General features: G+C 32.1%; 3 protein-coding genes and 1 non-coding gene across 6 annotated transcripts; all 4 read right to left on the bottom strand.

The window, feature by feature from the left end:
• Positions 1–6,519: 6,519 nt before the first annotated feature.
• LOC106776972 (GATA transcription factor 5) lies at positions 6,520–8,182 on the bottom strand. Its single transcript, XM_014664458.2, has 3 exons — positions 7,912–8,182; positions 7,489–7,781; positions 6,520–7,403 (listed from the first exon to the last, which is right to left on the bottom strand). Exons 1-3 carry the CDS (start codon positions 8,024–8,026, stop codon positions 6,729–6,731), a joined length of 1,083 nt encoding a protein of 360 aa, XP_014519944.1. The 5' UTR covers positions 8,027–8,182; the 3' UTR covers positions 6,520–6,728.
• A 7,374-nt stretch (positions 8,183–15,556) lies between these two features.
• On the bottom strand, positions 15,557–15,627 carry TRNAG-GCC. Its single transcript has one exon. It is a non-coding gene; the product is annotated as a tRNA-Gly (tRNA).
• Positions 15,628–16,204: 577 nt separating this feature from the next.
• On the bottom strand, positions 16,205–17,824 carry LOC106777137 (probable LRR receptor-like serine/threonine-protein kinase At1g34110). Its single transcript, XM_014664664.2, has one exon. It carries the CDS (start codon positions 17,465–17,467, stop codon positions 16,223–16,225), a length of 1,245 nt encoding a protein of 414 aa, XP_014520150.1. The 5' UTR covers positions 17,468–17,824; the 3' UTR covers positions 16,205–16,222.
• Positions 17,825–20,427: 2,603 nt separating this feature from the next.
• On the bottom strand, positions 20,428–23,103 carry LOC106776935 (floral homeotic protein DEFICIENS). Of its 3 annotated transcripts, none has more exons than XM_014664414.2 (7): positions 22,603–23,103; positions 22,415–22,484; positions 22,250–22,311; positions 22,045–22,150; positions 21,181–21,222; positions 21,024–21,068; positions 20,428–20,896 (listed from the first exon to the last, which is right to left on the bottom strand). In XM_014664414.2, the coding sequence occupies exons 1-7, from the start codon at positions 22,788–22,790 to the stop codon at positions 20,702–20,704; spliced, it is 708 nt and encodes a 235-aa protein (XP_014519900.1). In that variant the 5' UTR covers positions 22,791–23,103; the 3' UTR covers positions 20,428–20,701. The 3 variants fall into 3 exon arrangements, with proteins under 3 accessions (XP_014519900.1, XP_014519902.1, XP_014519899.1); XM_014664416.2 differs by having other exon boundaries at positions 20,428–20,853; XM_014664413.2 differs by having other exon boundaries at positions 20,428–20,899; positions 22,603–23,101.
• Between the last annotated feature and the right edge of the window lie 2,027 nt (positions 23,104–25,130).

Raw genomic sequence — 25,130 nt, 5'->3', positions numbered from 1 at the left:
TGGCCTCGACATCTAAGTCCACTTCAATCTTAAAAGTTCAGTTTCAATGTTGGGCTCATCTTATTGGCCGGTTAAGTCCATCAACAAGTTCAATGATAAAAAAAAAAATCACTCAAATGAACCCTACCTTACCCTTTAGGCGATTGATTAAGGAAGAGTTGTACCATGTCGTCTCATAAACAATGTCCAAAAAGAATAAAACTCAATTCACCACTTAAGTGGTCACCGATAACTGACACATGCATCAAAACATCCTTCTAACTATACCTTCCAACAGACATTATAGAAGTTTCGGCAGCATATAAGTTCAACATCTTAGCAACCCGGAAATATATCGATAAACCTCACAGTATCCGGCAATAAACTCAGCAAGAAGCATAACTCCCCGACAGGCAGCATTGCAGTCTGGTACTCCAAAACATTCATCTCCTTTATCATAACAGCCCGTTGGATTCGTATCATCAGTGGTCTGTGACAGAGGGCCTAACGCGAGCGTAGAGAAGGGCGCCGTTGTGCGCGACGTGGGCGAGGTGGGGATGATACTCGCGAACACAGCGTTGAGCGGCGGGGACTGGTGGCGGACAGTCACCTTGTGGCCGTCGTGGCAGTGGGGGAAAACGTGGGTGATGAGATCAGAGAGTATGCGTCGTTGGATCCTAATCTAACGGCTGTTCTCAGCTTCGGTAGGACCGATTTGAACGTGGGGCGTTACTCCCTGCACCTCCCCCATTTTCTTCCTCCACCTCCCCCTTCCTTTTTTATCCCTCATTCTATTTTTCTATTCCTAATTTACCCTTTTTATTTTTAGAGTTAAAGTTTAATAATTTTTACTCAGTTTCAGAATACAAGATATTTCATTCTCTTTTACATTCATTGTTCTTTCATGGTAACATGTTACTCAAAAGAATTGTTGAAGGAGTGAAGAATTTCAATCTGTAAAATCTTTAAACAAATATAAATATCCGTTAACGNATGTCAATAGNCGTTCCAGATAAAAANGGATGTCAGTTTCCGTTCCAGATAAAAACGGATGTCAACATTTTAAAATGCAAAGTTGCAACGCGCACCTAGAAATATGCAATAAAACAAGTATTGTTTCAATTTTTTTTATTCATTTGGAGACATCCAATTACACTTTCACAAATAAAATCAAACCCAACTTCTAACCGAGAAATTCAAATCTCCCACCCCATACCATAAATTTTTAGTTGAATGACAAGCACCCCATCTTTAAAGTGGAGAAAATATATGAATGAAGGGAGANGAAGCAACACATATCCTTATTTATTACATTCCGAATATTGTCTCTCATTTATAAACAAAAAAGAAAAAATCATAACTTCAAAAGACAACCTTTTTCATTCTATGAAACACAGAGAATTACCATTTTGCTTCACAAGGCTCTCTTAACTTCCTTGCCTGAGCACTCCACCACCCCCAAAACGCCATAAACGAAAACCACAGCAGAAACAGAAACANCTTCTTCATGGGATCAAATAAAAAACCTCTTAACCTTCAAGTAGATGGAAGGGTCGAGGGTTCATGACCCTTCAAAAGGGTACTCAAACTTGCAGCCCCATATGCAGCTTCAGAGACGTTGTTCATGGGAAGACATGTGTTGTGCAGAAACACCACTACACCACGCACCACCAATGCCCACCACTACCACCGAAACCCCAACACCACCGCACCAAACCACTATGGAAAGCAAAGTTAGAGTTTAAAGTGTTTGAAAGAGAAGTCAACAAGAGAAAAAAAAAAGTCACGAATGTGGAAGAAGAAGAGGCGAAACTTAAAATTTGGGGGAGGTGGGCTGTCAGCAGAATAAAACTAAGGGGGAGGTACGGCTCTGAAGAGAGTAAAAATTAGGGTTCAGTGGTTACCCTCTTAAATAACATTAAAAGTAAAAAAAAAATAATAAAAAGGATAAAAAAGTAAAGAAAAAGGATAATGTTGTAATAAAAAGAAAGAAACTGAAAGTTGGGGAGGTAGAGGGAGAAAATGAGGAGGTGGAGGGAACAACGCCCTTGAACGTGAGGGCCTCGCCTGTAGTGGGGCGGGCCCAATGGAATGACGGCCCAGATACTAAAACGGGAAGTTATTGGGCCAGCGAAGACACTCGCAAAACGTTGTTCAAGATCATGTCCGGTACTTGTACGTCTTCTCGCATTAAGGAAACTATATTTATGAGAATACTAAATGGAGTGTAAAACATGAAACCAGTTTGCTTACCATGAATCAGTGAGGTCAATATTTATATTATTTTATTTTCAGTTTTAATTTATTTGCACTGTGAGTATTTAGTTTTACACTAATAACCAATCACGATAGGTATTTTAAAAATTACAATGCTTACCATATGTGACTTTTTTATTATTTTGTCTAATTTCGTTACAAAGTATAATTACAAATGAACTAGACTTTCGGTTCCATAATACACAATAATTTTCTGGAATCCACGCTAATAAAATCTGCCTATTATATTTAGTTTATGTCTTTATTATTATTGTAGCATGTTGCTTCAATCATGTCACCACCAGTATAACAAACGATTTTAACTACTATTAGAAACCTATTATTTTGTCAATGTCTTCAAAAGTGTTTTCTACCCAAAAATATCTTCAAACGTGTTATTATTATTTTATTATTAAATTATATTTAAAATATTTAAAATTAAATTTGAACTATCTATTAAATTGAATCTATTTAACATTTTCTGCAAGCAAATTAAAAAAACAAAAACAATGTGTTGAGAGGACACGGATATACCAAATTCTCTTTCCATTTTAAAAGGTTAGTTCTGACATTTCCTATGTTTGATGAGTTCAGAAAGAAAAATGATAGGATACAGAAAGCAATTGAATAGGCATAGTCAATTAAAGAGTATTTCCACTATTCTCTCATCTTTCTTCTAAATACATTCTTTATCACTACATAATTTTCACTAAAAGTTATAATATTTTATAATTTCACGTTTTATTTAATGAGTCATTAATTATTTTTTATTTTCTGCAACTTCATGGCAAAAATAAGTAGTGTACTAAAAATACGAAAATATAATAGAGTATTCATTTATAATTAGTAACAATTCTCTAATAGTGTGGAAACATACATATCTTTTTTATATATGGTGTACTGAGATTAAAATTCAAAATAAGATTAAATTTAAGAAATATTTATAAAGTAGAATAATATTACAAAATTATTTCTTTTGATAACAATGGGGGTTTTGCTTAAAATATTAAAAAAATAGAGTAAAACAAAACTCTATTTTTAAGTAAAAGTATGTTTCAGATTTTGAAGGTTTCCTTCTATTTTTTTTTTTCTTTTCAAGTTTATGTTCTAAACTAAATCGATGCGTCATTGGATGATGAAAAAAAAATTATTAATATTATAAAAGTTTAAAAATTGCCTTCGTTTTCGGTTGTATGAAATGAAATTGGTTGCAAGGAGTATTCTTTATTGTTTAGAATTGGAAGTTTGTGACCATTTGTATAAGAAAGAGATCTGAGTTTAATAAAAAAAATTAAAATAAAATTTAAAAAAATCGCCAATTCCTTCCATTTCATCGACGCTGGCTAAGCATATTTAGCAAATCCAAGATACACAGACATCCATTTCTCATGACCTTTTTTCTGCACCCCATAATTTCTAGCTACACCCTTGTAAATTTTAAAATGGCCATTTTATTTTTTGCAATAGCTTTCTCAATGATCAGTTCGGAAAATGTTTTAGAAAAAAATCTGGCTTTTATTCTGTACCTTCAATTATTTGATCCTGTACTTTCAATTTCATTTTTTAAATTTTTAAATTGTTCTTCAAAAAACTCAACATCTCACTTTTTATATTTCATCATATTTTAAAATTTGATCAAATTTTTTTTTATCGAATTTTGAAATCTAATAAAAGATTTTTCATTTTTTTTATCAGATTTCAAAATTTGATAAAATTTTTGAAGAATCCTTCATCAAAATTTGATGAAGAAAAATTCCTTTTTGGATTTTGAAATCCAATAAAAAAATTGTAAGATTATTTTTTATTGTAAAATAAAATCATTGAAAATGCGAAGATGAAACAATAGAAAGGTTTTTGAAATTTTCTGAATATGATCCAATAAGATACGTTGTGCATGTAAACTATGATTCAAGTTTTAAAATAAATTTCATGTAATTTTTAGAAGGAATTTAAATTGTATTTCAGAATATTCTAATCTATTTAGTATTAATATTTTCTTATATTGTAGATATTAAGAATAATGATTATGAAAGAATATATAATAATTATATATATATTTTTTTTTTCAAATGCAGATTATAAATTATATCTTAATTTGTTCTATAATTTTTTCGTATACTATTTACTATTTAACTAGTTAAATATTAGCTGTATTAAAAAAAATCACATTGGCGTTACTCTATTCCATTTTTATAACCTTTTTCATTAGCACCAGATTATTGGTTGCATTAATTACTAAAATTTGAAAGATTACCTACTAAAACAAAGGCTACCAAATACAGATACCCTTCCAAATAATAAATTCTCTTATGAGACTCTAAAGTTAAACTCAATGAAGAAACCTTGATTAAGTTCGAAAACAATGTGCAAACCTCCATCTTTTTTTATCTTATCTTTCTTTTCTTACCTCATAATCCCATCATTAATTCTTTAACACTAACTTCACACTTTAAATAGATCCTATTATTCAGTCATGTTTCTCTAAATTCAAGGAAAACAGTATTTTATTATCAAAATTTTATTTATAATAAAGTTGAAACAATAATAAAATAACACACATTTATATTTATATAACACATTTGAGAGTAAAATATTAAAAAACAAACTAAAAAAGAAAATGGAAAAGAAAATGTGGAATATCTATCTCTCTTGTAATTGTGACTGAAATGCTGCACAGACTGTGGAGTGTTATCATTACTCGTTTGATTGACTTTCTGTAACATCATAAGCTGAAGTGAATGGAAATAACCTCATACATAATCCATCTTAGTCATAGGTTAGTATAGCTAGAGTGTTTTATCGCAAGGAAAAAGTATGTTAAAGATGGCATTTAGAATAATTTTTTATAATAAAATATGTTATTTTATAGAAAATTTGAAAATAAAATCTAAAAAATAATTAAACTGCAAATTAAAAAAATTAAATTTCATAAAAATATTAGAATTTAGAATTTTTCCGGCTTCTATACAGTACCTCGAGTAACCAGTACAGATGTAATCAAGTCCATGACTGTTTTCTCTTTTTCTCATATTAATTTTGATTTCTTTAAAAAAAATCACAAAAAAAATATATTAAATAATAATTGTATATCTAATTAAAATTTTATTACAACCATAATATCTATTATTTACTTTTTATTTTTTCGTAAAAGATTGAAAATAAAAATATCTTAAGAATTTGAGTAAAAATAATAGACATAAAATAAGTCAAACCTTAAAAGAGTTACCTAATAAACTAACAGTGGGTAGTATTGAATACTCATAATTGATAGTTAAGCCTTCTTAAAAGACAATAAAATAATCAATTAATTTGATAAAATTCAAATTTTCATTTAAAAGAAAGATTTCTCAAATGAAATGGAAAACAATAAATTTAAACTGTTTACATTATATAAGCAACTAAAAAACATTTTAGTAATTTAAAGTGAAAATAAAAAGTATTTTAATAATTAAAAAAGAAGTTGATATAAAGCGATGGTGCAACATGAATATAAGTTTTGATATCAAATTTAAAAAATTGATATTATAGATTTGTATAATTGGTGAGTAGGAAAATGTTGCATTAAAATGGAAAAAAAATTGATTAATAGATGTGTTTGTTTTCCATATATACAGAGGAGTGGGTGTTGAATAGCATGCTATATTGGGTAGGAAAGAAAGATAACGTGTTGGAGAGGGTGGGATCAGAGGCAGATGGAGGTGTTTGTGTGTGTAGCTTTCCCTTCTTACTCCTCCATAATTATACTCGATAAAGAAAAAAATAAAATAAAGAAAACTAAGATGTCATTATTTGGTGGAACATTTTTACATTATTGAGATTCGAAATTGCCATGTTGTTGTGGTTGTTTTTGTAGGTCCGCAGACATGGCGGGTGATACTTAAAAATCTGGTTTTGCGTTGTGTTGTTGATTCGGAAGGGGTAATTTTCTAACAACAGAGAAATGGTAAGAAATGGAATATAGTCCGTGTTTGAAGGATAAATGAAGTTGAGAAGTACAGTGATTGCAGGGGAAGGAAAGCAGTTTGAGTGATAAATAAAGGGTGGTGTCCCACGAATAGGGCAGTCCAAAATCTAGTGTCCCATAAAAATCCAAATCAACTTCAAATTTAAGAATGATGATGGCAACCATTTCGCCACCATCATTCTTTCTGCACTTTTCAAACTACTTCTCTGCGTTTTTTGCTTCTTTCCTTCACAATCTTCATGCCTCTCAACCATACCCACACCCATTACATTAATTATGCTACGGCTCACAATACAAAAGTAAACTAAAATAAAATCAAATTAAGAGGTAAAACAAACACTTCAATATCAAAGTCACCTAATCAGTTACAAAGCCTAACACCTACACCACTCAATACAAGGAAAACAATATACACTAAACCGGCTCCCATCCAACCGCCTCTAAAGTTTGCCCTACCTTCTCTAATCTCTCTCTCTCTCTCTCTCTCTACCTAGTTTTTTTTTTCTTTTTTAAAATTAATAAAGTTAAATCAAAATTTGGGAACGGGAGCAGGGGTAAAACCATTTTCAATCCCAGTCATCATCTCCTTCTTCTGCCGCATCTCCAGTACTTTACGATGATGGTTTGAGTGCAATTCGCTGGAGAATGTTGGGCTGCAAGCGGGCCTATATTCGGGTAAGAGCCGTCCCGATTTGAACCGAACCCCGCATGCGTTACAGAGTGTTTTTGGGCCGAGGGGCCCAGTTCGCCACTGAGGGGTTTTCTGCACGCCGCAGTGACTGCACCGTCGCGGCGCCAGGGTGCCCGCACTGTCGGAAGAGTGTTTTTTCTTCGGTTTATTTGGTTTGGGCTCGGAGTTGACGTGGTCGAGGTTACGGGGGAAGTTGGTGTAAATTAGCAAGGGGCTGGAAGGGGAGGAGGAGGAAGATGAAGAAGTGGTGGTGGTGGAGCTCGAGGAAGATTCGGTGAAGGAAGGGGAACCGAGTGGCCAAACACGAACACCGTTCCTGCTTCGCTTGCTTCTCGCCTTGGTCTGAACCGGGGTTTTGAAGGTGAAAACCGGGTTTTCCGGTTCTGGCTTCGGCTCTTTCGCCGTATGGCCCGTCGGGTTGGCCTCCGTTACGATGGGGAGCGCCGCAGAGAATTCCGAGAAGGAATCCTCCACGAAATGAGACAACCACTCAAAGTCCGCCACGTCATCCGCCTGTAAAAATTCCAACTTTCGTCGACCAGCGAGACAAAAGAAACAAACCCTGGAAGAAATAAAATTGAGAAGAAGAAAAAAATACCAGAACGGTGAGCTCGGTGGTGGGCACAGAGGAATAATCGGGTTTGAAAGCATAGGGCTCTTGGCTTGGGTTTTCTTTCTGAAGGGATAGAGAAACCGAGTCTTGTTGTTCGTTGTGCTGTTGTTCTGGTTCTTCATCGACGTGCGAGAAGTCAAGGAGGCCGTCGACGAAAAAGTCGTCGCAAGTGGTTCCGTTTTGCACACTGAACTCCTCCATGAAGGTTTCTGGACTGAGTTGTACCATCATTTCTTTCCTCAAATTGGTTTTCAAAGCTGCCTCCATGCACTCCATGTCTGTTTCAGTTTAACAGGAAAATAAGAAAAAGAAGATAGAGTTTAAGAAAGAGCAGGAACATTATCTGTTTTGAAGAATTAAGGAAAAAAAAATATGAAATTGAAGAAAGAGATATTAAATAGTGAATACCTGAGGAAGATGAGAGATAGGAGAGAAGGAATGAGGTTGCGAGGAGAAGAGAGGTGGAAGAAGAAGGCAAGGGATGAAATTGAAAAGGTTGAGGATAGGGAGTTTGGTAAAGCATTGAATGAGGGATAAAAGCGTCCCTGTATTATTACCAAAAGCGCCCGTTTCTTTCTCATTCTCCACTGCTTCTCTTATTTACTTTTTCCTTCTTTAAAGTATTTATACGTTTTAAATACGTTTGTATTTTGTATTATACACATAACGTACATACGTGGTCGGTCATAAATAAATAAGAGAAATTTTCCAATAGGGTAGAACATTTCCCACAGTAACTACCAGTATGCAACAGCAATGAAAGAACTGAGACAAGTTTGGTGTATAGCATGTAATACAACCAAATTTCGTGAAGACCTAGGAAACCCTTCTCTTTTTAACTTATTGTTTTCCTCTGTGGTAGAAAACGTGAATATAAATTAACCTAAATACCTGCCTTAAGTGGCTGCGTCTATGCTTTGATTGCTTATCGCCGCTCATTTTGCATTTGGCTGTTTTCCATCTAACGTTACTTTTCCCGCTCTCTGTTTTCTAATTATCCATAAAAGGCTAAAGGCCAAAGCATATTCACATTCTAATCTTATTTCAAAACACACGTGAACTTTTCCTTAAGCTCTTACATATTTTTTCATGTCCCCTTAATACAATTTTCATTTTGCCTCGTCAAATACATTATTTATTTATCTATACACTAATTAATACGTATGTTAAGAAATATATTCTTTCACCAATTAAACCACACCGTTTTTTCGCTTTAAAACTAACCCGCTTACGTTTAAAGAGTTTAAGGTTTGAAATTTGAATTGGAAGGTAGAATAATTGTGTCCACAAACATATAAATGTTCCGACAATCACTGTATTTACTTCACATGAGTATTGGATAAAACAATGAAATTCTTATTTCTAGGATTACGATTATTGGTGCATCTTCCTTTTATTACTATTAATATTACTATTATATTTGATTTTTTTTATATTAAATAGTGACAATAAATGATGAAATATATTAAATATTTGTTACATATTTCAAATTAAATGTATTATTTTATTTAATTCCCCTTTCTAAAATATTTACAAAGATAACATTATTCTAACTCTAATAAATAAAATTGATTTCAAAATGACATCCTTCGACCTTACGCTAGTTTGCATCTTATTTTCTTAATTATCAGAAAGAAAAGACAATTCAAACTGAAAACCGATTAGATGAGAGTAATCCCTAATGTAAAATAATTATAGAGAATATATAGAGAAGAGTGCAAGAATAGTTTAATGAAAAAATTTATTAGTGATTGAATTTTTTAATATATGTGGAAAAGGTTTTACTAAGAGAAAAAAGGAAGACGGTATTTGGAAATTTGAATGAATTATTTGATAAATTAAGTAAAAGTGAAGTGGTTGAAATTCCCATTGTAGCCTTGATGGTGATGATAGAGTTTGGGTTTGGATTTGGGACATGGCATGACTTAGAAGCAAAGTGAGTGAAAAAAAGTGAGCCCAGCAATGACACCAAATCAGCTTTTGTCTCTCAGTAACACTACTGACATTATTCCTCACCCCCATCCTAATTTAATCCATAATAATCATACTCTCATGCCTAAATATTCATTCATTCACCATCATTAAATATTTTAATTACCTTCACTAATTAAATCATAGAATAAATCCATTCCAACTTTTTATACCACTCATATTTCATACCCAAACTAACTAAAATTCGTCTCAAAAACCACACATTTTAGGAAAAAAAAAGAAATTCTCTGCTTCTTTTATCTATCTACTTTAAAACATAATACGGATCAAGAATATAATTAATATTCTTCCTTTATTAAAACTCTGTTGAATTTCTCTTGTAACGTTGTTATTTTTTTTATCATTTGTAATTGATATTAAAATTTTATAGCTAAATTAAATAAAAGAAAATTAATAAAATATGAATATCAGTCTGAAGTGATTTGATAAATGAATACTCTTCAATCATTTCATGCCTATAAATATATAACGAACTACATCCTAATAGACGCGCCCACAAACACACATTCATTTATTATAATATTAATAACATCTGTCAGGATTTTATAGAAAAAATAATACGCGTTTGAATTAAATTAAATTTTTACATAATTAAATTCAATATTATAATAATTAACATCACAGGGGGAGACTGGTGGAACTGAAAGAAGAGAGAGATAAAAAAAAAGGAAAAAAATGTTAGAGGATGTACAGGTAAATAGTGAAAAGAGAGAAAAATCTAAAATGATATAAAGAGCTTACAAATAACCTACTTTCCCATAAATATTTTAAGCTATTAAAAATTAAAATTAAAATTTTCCATCCTAACACAATACTAAAGTCAAATTTTGAGTAACTTGGTTTATTAAAACCTCTATAGTTGTTTATTTAATTTCATGAATTTGGTTAGAATGCATTTATTGTAATTTAATGAAAATTATTATTATTATTATTATTATTATTATTATTATTATTATTATTATTATTATATAGGTGGTCAATTATTTGAAGACGTAAAAATTTACAATCAAACTTGATTATCATAGTTGTACATAAAAAATAAAGAAAATATAATTACTTTAAATAACACTATAAAAAAACAGAAATACAGACATAACTAAAATCAAGGGAACTAATATTAAGTTTAGGTGAAAGGTAAAAAAATAAAAACGGTAATATATTTTTATTAATTAAAAAAATAATAATTATTTAGGTTTCCACTCTTAAGTTGTTTTCAGCTGACCCACATAGCCAAAGTCGTTTTATATGTACGTGTATTGCTATGATTCAGCATCGAACTGATAACTGACTTTCTCCACCAATATGCGACTTCGAGGTCACCTTTTTAGGTCTTTTTTTTTTTCTCTTTTTATTTACGTTGTCTAATCAACCTCTTGAAGTTTTATATTAGTTTTCATGTTATTATTATGTTACTTCATATTAGTTTTCTTATTACAAAAACCATACTATTTTTTCATATTCGTTGAATTTTACAATTAAAACAAGTAACTAAATGCCTTGAGCAATAATTATTTTTATGAAACACTCGTATGACGTTATTATGGACAAAAGAGGAAAAAAAAATACAAATATCACCAGAAATTTTCCCAAAAAAAATATTTAGAAATATTACTTCTGCAATCTCTTAATATATGTGTATGGTATGGTCTTCTGAATCATCTTGGCTGACCGTTCAGGTCGACCATCCAGATCGACCATCCAAACTGATCGACCATTATGTCAACTACACTGGTCAACCATATTGTTAGATTATAAACAATAAAAACTCAATAAGGCCCCTAATGGAGGTTAAGATGTGATTGAGCCGTCATCAGACCCACGAAAGGTAAAAGTCAATTACAACCGGTATAGATATAGGTTTCATGTATGATTTCAAACCACGTTACACATTATGCACACTACATGCATCACTTATAGTGATAATCGTTCAGTCATTTTTACTGACTTAAGCATCAGAGTGCCTTTGACAGGTACCACCCAGCTTGGAGAAGATGGAAGAAAAATGAACTTGGGACAACAAGGCGACCGTTCAGTCTACAGTGAATTCATCCGGCCTTCAAGGTCCTCCCAGTCTTTAACCTGAAGTATTTTGAGCTACATCCGTCCACTTTGATTATTTGTCCATCCTGAACTGTGAGCGTCCGACCTTAGAGTTAACATGAAGTGTTTTGAATAAAAATCCCCTAAACCTAACCGGAACAATATGTTTTACGATATTGTGTTGTAAGTATTTTGATTACACTTTCAAGATATTGTTATAAACATTTAAGTATATGTACATATCGATGAATGTTTATGTAGATCTAATTAACATCGTGATTTAGTTTGTTTAACAATAGTTTGGTGAGGGATTTCTCATATTATATTATGTAATATTAAACAAAATATATTAAAAAATATTATACGCTTACAGATGATATAATAAAATAGATGAAAACATATTTATGTAATAATAAATACACAAGTAATCATTTTGAAATAAGAATTTGAAAAGGTACAATGATACATCCCTGAGGAATTTACAAATTTGGTAGCGTAACATTGCAAGAATGAGCAGTAAAGAAAATAAGATGGAGTTGATCGTAGGAAGATAGCGATAAAGAAAAACCAAAATACGGAAGTTTGTGGAGTTTCCAACAAAAAGGCTTTTTCCTGAGAAGTATAGAGCAAGAAAAGTTAGGACAACTATTTATTACTGTTAAGGAACCTCACTCAATGTCATATGTTCGTAACCTTATCTATAAAATTTAACTTTTTTAATGTAGATTAAATAATCACTTTAGTACAATAATTATTATTTTCTTATAATAAGACGGATCGAAAATCTTGATTTGTCTTTCCAATGAGTGAGTTTACGTGTTAGTCCAACATTTTTTAAATTTATTTATATATAAATATTTAAAATAAATGTAATTATATAAATACTTTTTAAACTTTTAATTGATTAAATAATATTAAAATAATTATTACACTTAAAAGTTAAATTATTGAGTTATAATTAATAATTGATACTTAAAAATGTTAATGATTTAAACTATAATATCATTATATATCATAGTATATATAATATAAAATTTTTAATCATTTACGTTATTTTTTTTTTTAACATAAAAAAGAAAGGTCAATAGATCATCCCATCTTAAGCTGCCTTAGCCTCCTAATTTGTTAGACAATCAAAAGAACCTAATTGAGTGGTAGGTTGAAAACTCAAACTTAATCTGTCAAATTTTAATAAACTAATGGATCGATCTATACATCAGGACTCACTTCATCACCATATTATTTACTCCTTAATATGTAGTATATGTTTGTAATATTATTTATTTACCTTACACTAACATACAAAAAAAACTTTTAAAATATGTTATTTTAGATTTTTTGACATTTATTAAAGATCCCATGTCAAATTGACATATGTTATGTTGTTTATGAACATATATCGATTAATGTTGTTTAAGAACAACATACGTAAAATTGTGGATTTTTTTTGTTAATATTTTTTTTTACTAAAATAACGGAAAATTAATATATAATACAATAATATAAAACAAAATTTTTCAAAATTTTAGAAGTAGTATGGATATTTAAAATTAAAGTGTAAAATATAGAAAAAAGGTAATAAAAACTAATAAAAAAACATACCTTAAATTATGGATTTTTTAATAAGATTTTTTCGACACAACTAATAAGAAATTCGTTATTCCGTTTTCCAGCATTTTCGTTCGAAGATCATAGCATAAGTTATGACAATTTAAAATTTACAAAACTTAAGGTTAAACTAAAGACACAAAAACACAATCTTTAGGATACACAACAATGATCGATGAGTGAAAACACCAACCTTAATGAGAAATGTAATTGAGAAGAATAAAAACTTCAACATAAACGAGCACCACAGTGACAAGATGAAGTGAAATAGGTTGAAGAACTTGTTCCTACAAGTTTAGCGTCATTGCTATTATTTGGTGGAAAGTTTCGTGCAACGAAAAAAGAAAGATGACGACGTTGACGTTATTTCCGAAATTTTAAAAGGAAAATTGACTTCAAACATACTCACAACAAATGTTAATCTGCAATTTAACATCGATCATAGAGCCAATGAACGTTAAATGATATCAGACTTAGGACAGTTCGACATCATTTAATGTCTTTTGGTTTTAGGATCGACGCTAAATTGCAAATTGACATTTCTGAGTAGGTTTAATATTAATTTGGACGAAATATTTTACAAAAATATCACCACACATTTTTAACGTTGAAATTTACTACTTGTTACGTAGACATGATGACATTATAAACTCTTTTTACATTAGTGTTAATCACATTCTTATTTATTTTAACAAATGTTAATAGAATTTTATATATGTTAATTAGTTTAGTTAATTGTGTACAAGAAAGTGGTCAGTCACCTTCTCTCATGATAGACATCATCTGGATTCATAAAATCTTCTTGGTCTATGATCAAGAATAATATAAAAATAAATCAAAAAATTAATATTAGAACAATCAAAAGGTTAACATCATGATTAACATATTTTAAATATTTCTAGACCTGATTAGACCCAACTTATGTACTATTCTACCTAGATAAAGACACATTAAAATAGTATAAAATGGACACATTATTTACAGGATAAAACTAATTCATTTTTACTATTATATTTATTACGTATGTCTTAATTGAATTGAATTTTAGAGTATTTTTGAAGGCACTTTTCAACACATTAATATGAATCCATTTCATTTATATTTCCATCTTATCAATGGATTCAAGAAGACAAGTAGAAAACAAGATTATCTTGATCCAAAAGAAAAGCAGGTATTATAGGAAGATCTCGACTCTTCATAAAAACAAATTGAATTCTACACATGTGGACGGAAAGCATTAGAAACAAATAAACTCTTTGGTTGAACAAATGTACGTTATTGTTAGTAACTTCATCTTTCACAATGCATGAAGTAATAGAAATTGATTATCATGTATTCAATGAAAAATGTTAAACTAAACCAATTCATTTTACTTTGATTAATCTGATATTTCGATTGATTCCCTGCCGTCCTAAAACCAACTTAATATAAAATATTAATTAATAATACAATTAGACTGTTAAGTATTCATCTTGGCTGGCTTTATGAATTACCTATTAGCTTCCATTTGGTTTGCTATTTAACATGCAATCCCTTAATGGTTAGCTAGATATCTATTACTTTTTCTTTTTCTCCAATCTCTATGAGTTATAGCATACATCTAATACAACCATTCATATAAAGTGAAATGAGTAAAGAAAAAGTAAAATGAAAAAAAGAATGTATGCTTATGTGTAACATGTATTCACACAATTCCTAATTGCTAACCACCTAACCTTAATCTTATCCTTGCCTGACTTTACAAGTCTTTTAACTTTTTTTTATAAAAAGTTTATTATCGTTCTAACATTTTTTAAACTTATCCAAAATGAGTTTTTCATCACTTTCTTAATATCACTATTTGCAATACTGTTAATTAAAAAATAGTTTGTTTATGTAGATGTATGTTTTTTAAAAATGAAATGAATATCCGAAGTAAAAGTTAATTTATATTTGGTTATAAAGAAAGTAAAAGTTATATTTAGAAATTTTGTGGAATGTGGTCCCGTGCATATACCACATTTAATTCGCTCTTCTGAATGAAAAGACTTCGGATTGTTTGATAGTGGCGTAAATTAATGGTGTAGTAGTAGTAGCATTTGAGTATGGTAACCAAACAAATTTAATGAAAAGTGAGACTCCTTAATATTGCCACCATATCAGGACATGTTTCATTTCCAACAACTTAAACAACTAAGGTTGGGATGTGGTGTTTTAAACAAACTTTAACTTCGACCTCAGAATAAAGATTTTATGTTTTTGTCTCATTTTGCAGTATTTACGTTTCATAATAAAAATAAATATGACGTACTCAAATTTTCTCATTCACGTGGTTCACAACATAGGATGAAAAGCACAGTTCAGCAAGACAGAGACTGTACGAAGCAGAGACATCACATCTAACAGTATTAAGGAAAAAAAAAGAAAAAGAAACTGCACCAGCCGGGAATCGAACCCGGGTCTGTACCGTGGCAGGGTACTATTCTACCACTAGACCACTGGTGCCTTTGACTTGAAAGCGGCTTATATAATAGTTAGATATAAATAACAATTTTGAGATACTTCATATTAAAGTTAATGAAATTTCTTAAGTGGATTTGTACAAATTGAATGCTTTTATTGACTTTATCTTTTGAAAATAAATATATGAACAATGAAAGATTCAGATCTCAATTTAAAATTCTTAACATTTCTCATATTTCTTTTGTTATCACATATTATAATTAGAAAAGTCCTCTCATTTTAATTTATCCTTTCTTTCTTAAACCCTTAAGTGGACCTTGAACAAAAGGATCCGAGTCATTTTGGTTTGCAAACTGTTAATGGACTGCCATTTGAGGTGGATCCAAGCCCGAAGTTAGGGCTGTTTGAAGATGGGTTACATCTTCTCCGTACTAGGCCCAACGACTAAGTGGTCTTGAACACGATGCATTCCCCATGGTTCACGTGGTTGTAAGTTGCGAAGTCTAGGAGGGACAAAATCTTAGCGTTGACCGAAAAGCTCTCATGAATAAGCATAGAGTGATATATTTGTACAGCATTTAAGATAAGATGTGTCATCATAAATAAAGAACAAGAAAAGTAAAAAAATAAAGTAAAATTATTGACTGGTTGAGACAAATCTGTTACACTGTGTCAATGACTTCTGTTGTCCACCTTGGCAGAAGAAGAAACTGTGAGGGCACCTGTACAAGCAGTTATCAACTAAACTCACGTTCGCAGAATCGCGTTTCAGCGTCAACAAGGGTCGAGGAATCCCTCCTACTAAGTAATTCCCCCCCAACAGAAGCCTCCCCAACTCAGACACTCCCGTTTGGGGAGACACCGTTTTCACTGCAAACTGGGTCGCTATTCGCCCTCTGAACTGGTTATTCTCCAACGACAACGACGATAACTTCGGCATCATCGCCATGAACGACGGCAAAAACCCCTCCAGCTTGTTGTTGCTTAATTCAACCGCGATAAGCCCGCTCCGGGACTCCACTCCCTTATAAGGTGCTTCAACCTTCGTGAACTCGTTGAAGGACAGCGTCAACTGCTGCAACGACGGAAGCTCGAAGAAAACCGAAGGAATGGAACCGCTGATTCGGTTGGAGCTGAAATCCACCACCTGCAACCTCGTTAAATTCCTGAAGCTTTCACTCGACAAGACACCACTTAAATTGTTGTTCCGAATGGATATCTGGACCAGCGAAACAGGGAGCGAGGCCGGCAACACTCCGGCGATGGAGTTATCGCTGAGATCGAGGTATTTAAGGTTTGTGAAGGAGTCCAAGTTGGATGGATAGGTGTTGAGTTTGTTGGACTGGAGTTCGAGTCTTATAAGGTTGTGGAAGCCTTGAGGGATTGCTCCTGTTAGGTTGTTGTTGTCGAGGTAAAGCTCTTCGAGAGTGGGGAGTGTGCCGAGGGAAGAGGGTATCTCGCCGGAGAAGGAGTTCGACGAGAGACTGAGTCGGCGGAGGCGAGTTAGGTTCGAAAAGGAATCGGGAATTTGAGCGGAGAATTGGTTCTTGGAGAGATCGAGTGTTTGTAGAAAGGGAAGGTTCCACGTGAAGGTGAGAGAGCCAACATAACCCGCTTGGTCGAGCGCAAGTTCCGTGACTCGACTGAGGCCGGAAACGACAAGGTCGCATCTGAAGCCGCACGTGAATTTCTGGCCGAATAGGTTGTCGCAGGGGTCGACGGCGAAGTCCCAGGAACTGATGCAAGAGCCTGGGATGACTGAAGCTGGTTCCAAACCTCGCTTTAGCTCCTTCAGAACCTCTGCATCTTCCCAATGCGTCTTTGATTCAGCACCCAGTAATACTAGAAACCAAATTGAGAAGATCGTACAGAGAGATCCCATTGGAAAGAAGCTTTTGATTTTGATGGTGATGGAAGAAACGAGCAGCAAGAGAGAAAGGTGGGTTTTTTTTGTGAAGAGTAGGATTCTTCCTCTTTAAGTAGTTAAAGAACTTCTTTGGGTGAGTGGCTTCACGGACAGAACTGAACTCAGATGCTTGTTCGATGCAACAACCTTTTCTCTATTGAGAAATTTTTTATTTTTTTTAATGTATTTCTATTGTTTACAGAAAGAAGAAAAGGACAACCTTTTTCTTGTACAGTGAGCAGTGAGTGTTGTGGGTATTTATATGTAGAATCTTGGGTTAGTACTTGTTTTTTTAATTTTAATATATGTCATCTAGCTGGGCTAGCCGTTATGTGTGGTTTCCTCTCACAAGGGGCCCGCTTCTTATTATCCAAATATTCATAAATTGTGGTTGGAAATGTTACATTATAATTAGGATTAACCATAATTTTTAATGGTTAAATATATTTTAATTTTATGAATGGATTGGAAAAGCTAAAATGGGTGGTTTCCTAAAAGGTTGGTTAGTCGTGAAATAGAAGAAAGAATGTAAGGTTGGTGAATGTTGAGGCAACGATGAAGGTAGTTGTGAAAGTGCTTCCCTTTGGTTTGGACTTTGGGTCCCAATGCTAAGCTTAGTTACATATGTTTAGACATTTTTATCATAGCTTTAAATTTCAGCAAAGTCACTCAAATCACTTGTCTATCTTTTACAAATATATATAATCTCTGTAGTTGCTTCCAACCATTGGTAGAAAAAAAAAGACTATTTCATAGATTAGGTGTCACCCAAAGTCCATGCATTTGGTACGTCCTTTTCTTCAACATCAACCAATATATAAATCCAACTTATTTTTAACTCCTATCTTATACTTAAATCTCACACTTATAACAAATAATGGAGCTTCAAATTATCATATTTTTTAAAAGTATTATCTTTTTCTCCATTTATCTTTAAATTTAAGAAAGACTTCACTTTTTTGTTTTTACTTGATTTATAAATAATTTTGATGTATATTTATTATGAAATAAAAACGTAAAATCTTATAAATATTTTACTATAATAAAAAAACATTATATTTTTTAATTAAAAAAAAAAAACTTATGATGATTGCTTTATTATAATTAGGGATGGGATGGAACATGGAATGGGAATACCACATGCTTGTGCAACGTAAAATTGATGGTATTAACTTAAAAACAAAGAAAGCACTAATAATATTTTGACACTGAATATAACTACTTAATAACCTTAATGTAATATTATAAGCATATAACATTTAAAAACTGTCTTCTGAGGAGAATGACGGTTTGGCGACCCATTTTTTTATATGCAGCCAATTGGCAACCTTTTTTTTTTTTTAATAATAATAATATAATAGTAGTAACATTTTAATCAACCAGTATTAATATTTTAACAAGTAACTAAAGAAGTGGTTATACAGATAAATATTAGTTGTCAATATATCACTATTTATCTTATTAATTCAAATATTCGTATTATTATATTATTATAGCTAGTTGTCAAATGAAAACGAGTCAAAATATCATAAACCAAAAGAAAAAACATGTTCATAAATAGAAAAACACAAAAAGAAAAAAAAACCTTGGATTACTCACTTAAAAAGGTAAAATAAATTATTATTTTTTCACAATAATATTAGCATCATATATTGCAACACATTGATAACAAATTATGCAGGTGTTGGAATGTCAATAACTGAACTACCCATTAGTGATTATAAAGCTTATTTTAATATTTCTTATTTAAAAAATAAATAAAATGGTCAAATCAAATCCATGACTTGTTGTAAGCGAAATAATTATTATGTTATATTGAGAACATTTTAATACTATTTACATATTATATGTGATTGATTGTATGATTATTATTATTATTAATTTTGGAATAATTTTAAATCATGTAATAAAATATTCTCAATAAAATATTTTCAAATATCTTTATCCATTCCGTTAAGTATATTGTCTCGGTTAAACAACTTTTTATTTTATTCATTAAATAATGAAACTTTTACAAAACATTCGTCAATCAACTTAGTTGAATCCCTTGACACGAGTTGAACGACGTAACAATTTTTTCCTTTTTTTTTCTGTCTATATTTAACTGACACCTATTAAATGAATAAGTTAGGATTCAATTTTTGGAGCCCATTTCATAAATTGATCAGTTGGGCCCCGTTTGGGGATAGGGCTTAGCTGTCGAAGGCCCGGCCTGTATTAAGTAGTTTTTGAACTCCATTATTGTGTAGTATTCCCAGGATTTATGAATAAAGTATAAGACAAAATGAGAAAAATAAATTTATATATAGAATATGAATATTTTGATCTTAACGGCGTTATTCTCATTAATCTGGTACAGATTCTCTCTCCCTCGCCAAACATTCTCACGTTCTCAACATACCTAATTACCTACCCTCCTATCTTATGTCTCCTCTTAAATGTTCAGTGTTCCACTCTCTGCTACAACAATGCCCACTGTGTCAACCCATTTTTTAAAATTATCTTTTGTATTTATAAAAAATTTGAAAAATAAAATAATAAATGTAAACTGTGTGTAAAATTTACTGGAATAATAAAATAATACCCATGCCTCCCAACAACGTATAAAAGCAGAATATTTTAAAAAACAACTAAAAGTCAAAACTTTTATAAAAATTCGCCATTTTCTAAATTCGTAAGGTTCAATTCATCCAAAGCTTACATTTTTATTCACACTTTGGAGGAGTAAACGAGACAAATTGCATACAAATGTGTGTGCAGTATGCAAACATGAGAAAGATTAAAAGGGTATAGGCTGATTTTGAATTTAAATGATTTTTCGCTTAACCCTTTTATCTTTTAATTATAAGGTTTATTTGGAACTAATTTTAACGTCTATATAATAAGTCTTTAATTCTTAATAAATATTGATTATATATAGTTAAAACGAAGGAAAGTAGCATACACACCCAATGTAAACTTATAGTAATAACAAATAAAGTACATTCTTGCTGTTTTTGCAGACCACACTCTAGGCAAACACCATATATAGGGTAGTTAATTCTCTATACCTGGATAGAGATAGAGAGGTTTCTGGGTTTACAGGTCCAATAGGAAGATAGTAGAAAGCATGCATGCATAAATAACAAGTGGTGGTAGCAGCTAGTTAACATTAATATAATTTACATGGGTTACTACTGATTGAGGCATGCAAATTGAAGTTGCAGTCAATTAAGCAAGGCGTAGATCGTCAGTTTTAAAGGGTTCTTCTCCATGGTGGTGATGTTGATGATGTGAGGGAAGATTCAGATGAGTATGGTGCTGACAGAATGCATAGAGGGTGGAGGCACCATTGGCCAGTGCAACTGCTGATTCCTCGTCTCCTTCATCGTGCAAAAGAAATTGTGGATGGATCACACACTTTTCCTTCTTATTATTCCATTGTCAATCACACATCAATGAAACCAAATCAAAACAACAACATATGTATATGTATCTAACTTTTATGTCTGTTCAACTCAACTTAATTTACCGACATATTCGAAGTTCTTACAAGTTCAAGCAGAAGATTTCCATTCATCTGCTCCAAGCTTTTAACCTGTATATTATTCAATGATCTTCATATTATCAAGATTGGACCATAACTAAGAAAAAGGTTGATTAATAACTATCTTACTTTCATTAATTAATCATTACAATATAATGCTGACCTTTTTCCTACAGGTATCAGTCCTAGTTTTGATCACGTGGAACTGTGAAATAAAATGCACAAGAAACGTATCAGTTGAAAGCCTAAGGATAAGTAGTCATGTCTGGCAGTTAAATTAGCAACCTCACATGAAAGTTGGTTTTATAACTCTTTTTTTTTTTTTTTCTTTCTTGAGAAGAAACAACAGAAAAGAAACACAGATATTGGCAGATAAACTCAGACGAATAGTTTTCAAATTTAATTCATTTTCTGATATCATAAAGACCCAATTTAAAGCTAGTTTATTGTTCAATGAAAAGGATGAAGAATTGGAAACTCTTAAAAAAAAAAATTCCATTCCATTGTTTACAAAAGAAACATTATCCTGACCAGCTAGATATTTTTTTTTTCATTTTGCAAGGATGAATAACTTGGCACCCTGCTTTTCTTTGCATATTCTCTTCACAGGTATGGTCCTGTACTTACTCATGTCTGGCTTGTGTTTCTTCAGCTTTCAATTTTAGAGGTTTAAGAAGTTATCTTAATCTAGTGAAAGGGAAAAGTCTGAACCGAAGCAATTCCTGATGACAATATGGTTGATATTCACATAGTGTGTTTTGATTTCATACAAATGCTCTAGTTTATAAGTAGAAAGTTTGACTCAATCAGATTATTGAACCTTATTAAGGTGAGATCATCTTAGTTCATGATTTAGGATTTGACTGTCTTCAAACTTTTGTTTTTCAGTTTTACACTGGCATGTTAATTCAATTCAAAATTTGAGCTACTGTTTACGTTGATGCAAGAGTTGGAGTACCCTTATTATATTCTCTTATTTATTTTAGCCCATGAATAACTTAACAGAAGCAAGTGTGAATTTTTATACCTTTCGCTCGCGTATTTTCCCTATGGAAGCAACCATATCCTCTTCAAGAGTTCGCAGTTGCTGGAAGCTCAGCTCGTCCAAATCCAAACCCTCACCAATCCTGTGCCTTTTTCAAGTCACACAACTCAGCAATGAGCTTTATTCAACCATTCCAAAACAGTAAAGACGCGTAGTAATAAAGACATCACTCTTTTTAACATGTTACCTGATCTGTCTCCTGAGTTTGTTGTTAATATCTTTGAGCTTCTTCAAGTTCTCAAGCATTTTCTGATTGCAATAACACACATAATAAGAAAATCAGGAAGCAAATCGTAAGCAGCACCATAATCACAAAAAACAAGAGAGAAATAGGAGTGGTTGGGTGGTTAACCTCATAGTGGGAACGCCACAGATCGATATCCCCCAAAGTCTTTTGATACTGATCAACGATCTTTTTTGTGCTGATTGAGAAGAAAGAAAAAGTGGAATAAGAGAAAAGAAAAGGAAAAGATGAGAAAGAAGATATTGGATGGATGGATAGAAAGAAAGAGATAAGAGAGTGGAGAGTAGGGTACGGACGTAAGGCCAGGACTAATATATTCATGCATCTTGTTGTTTTTTGAGAACATGATGAGTGAAACCTTGGCATCACAGAGAACACTGAGTTCATGAGCTTTCTTGAAGATACCATTCCTTCGCTTGGAGTAGGTGACTTGCCTGTTGGTGGGGTTCTCAATCAACTTTATCTCAATTTTGCCGCGACCCATCTGGAGATCGATGGATGGATCTCTCTCACAACTAACCTACCTTACCTTGGCTTGGCTTAGCTTAGCTTAGCTTAGCTTCTACACTGCTCTGGATCTTCTTTTGCTTCCCTTTCCAACCACAGATATTAATAGAGGGAAGAGCAAAGGCAGTAATAAGGCCAAGAAGGAGTTCAGTGAATAGAAACTCATACAAACAAAAAAGAAAAAGGTGGAGAGCAGTGAAGAGCCTTTCCCAAATGGGAAGGCTAAGCTGCCAAAGAAAAAGTAGGCTTGGAGTGTAACTCCGAATAAATTCCAAATTGGTGAAACTGTGTGGAAAGCATACCCACGCACTATTCGACAGCTGGTACCCCTTTAATTAATACCCAGCGACCCTCTTCATACTTCAATTTATTGGACAACAATGCCACATTCATTCTTCACTTCCTTAAATCATCACTTCATTTTCTGTTAAACTGAACTTTAGCTAGTGGGAAAGTACAAATCAACTATATATCACTGCAGTCTTAAATAACTACTACACATTTCATATGGAACTTAAGATTAATGACGCGGTTAAGGTTGTAATCACTGCTTGAATTGGTCCCGTTTTTTTTTCTCAATACTAAGTAGTACCATAAATTTCCGCATTTGAGTTTTCTTAGTCATTTTTCCCTTCAAGAAACCTACTACCTTACCATGATTGATTGCTTTTATTTCTGTCATGATGAGTGCAGTGGAAGTCTTATAATTACTCCACATATGATATCACGAAACATCAACTCCATTTGTATTCATCCAAGAAATCATGGAAAAGGAATAACTTTGGCAAAGAGTGCTAATCAGATATCAGATTAATTTAAAAAGGATACAACTAAGATTAGAAAGGTATATCTGTCTAAACAGACAAAGACATATTTATATATTTATGTGTGTGCGTGTGTGTATATATATATATATATATATAGTAATAAGTTGGAAGAAATTGAAGGAAATGAGACAAATTAAGGTTTAAGAGAGAAATAATTAAGAGATATATTAGTAAGGTTAATGGAATGGAGTGCAGAAGCAAGAGAAAAGAGAAGAAAGAGTTTGATGTTGAAAGGTGTTACAGCACGTACATGGTGTTGTGAGTAGTGGACTGGTATGAGCATGTGGTGTCATTATTGTATATAGGCATAGGTAGCGAGCTTAGCTCGGTACTGTACTATACCAGTTACAAATTATTTATCTCTCGTCAATATCGAGGCATGGAAATGTGATGGAGAAAGTTCGAAGATATTAACGTTGTTTGGTTGCATATGACCCGTCCCATCTTTCTCTAACCCACTTCCTACACCCTTCCCTGTCTAATTCCTGTTTTTCACTTCACTCACATGTCTCCTTCTCATTCTAACTTCACCACTCTTTCTTTCGTTTTCAACCTCTCTAATCTCATACATTATACTTTTTATGCTATAAGTTTTACGTGAGAGAGGTGTAAGAAAATTACTTACAGAGACATGTGCGTGATGAGATACCAACAAACAGGTAAATATATAAAAATTATCATATCAGTAACAATCAAGCTTAATTATGCTATGAACCTCTGCTGTCTCTGCTGTGCAATAACTGGTGTAAGGTTAAGGTGTTGCAAGGTTTTGACTGCATGATGATTTCGGGAAGGCTCCAAATTCATCAATCAATCATTCCATCGTCTCAATCTATCTATAAAAATGTAAATAGTATTATATATCTCTAAAACAAATTATATATCAGTATTTACAAATAACAACTGTGAAAGAGGATTGAAAACAATAAATTCGAGACATTGTTGACTGTTTTACTGGTAGATAAAGCATTATTTTTCTGAAGAGCAGTACAGAATTCCATTAAAAATAAAGGTTGAATTTTGAATGTAAGAAAATAGTTTGAAATAGTTGAAGCTTTTCTTACCCGTTTTCACGATGAATACCAAGCAACCAGGATTCCATGGATTGGTTGTGGCTTTGTTTGTGGATTGATGCACAGAGAGACCCACAGACACAGTAGCTATGCCTAGGTCTGCTGGATTTGACTTCCCTTCACTTCACAAATTCTCATCTCTTAATATAAACATGTATTTTTTTTATTGATTCATTGTATATTTGTTATTATATTAACATATTCTAAATCTAATGAAAAAAATACATATATATTATATTAAAATGTTATTAAAAAATTTACATTAACATATTATTATTTATTTTTTATATGAAATAAAAAAAAATATCAAAAGAAAAATCAATGAAATATGAAATCAATTATATATGTTGTCTTATAAAATTTAATCGAATTTTATTTTATTTTTAAATCTTTTTGAGTGGTTTAAATATTTGAATT

The sequence above is a fragment of the Vigna radiata genome, chromosome 11 (genome assembly GCF_000741045.1).
Source record: "Vigna radiata var. radiata cultivar VC1973A chromosome 11, Vradiata_ver6, whole genome shotgun sequence".
Lineage (NCBI taxonomy): Eukaryota > Viridiplantae > Streptophyta > Magnoliopsida > Fabales > Fabaceae > Vigna > Vigna radiata.
Note: the sequence above shows the minus strand (reverse complement) of the source record. Positions and strands in the feature narration are given on the sequence as shown.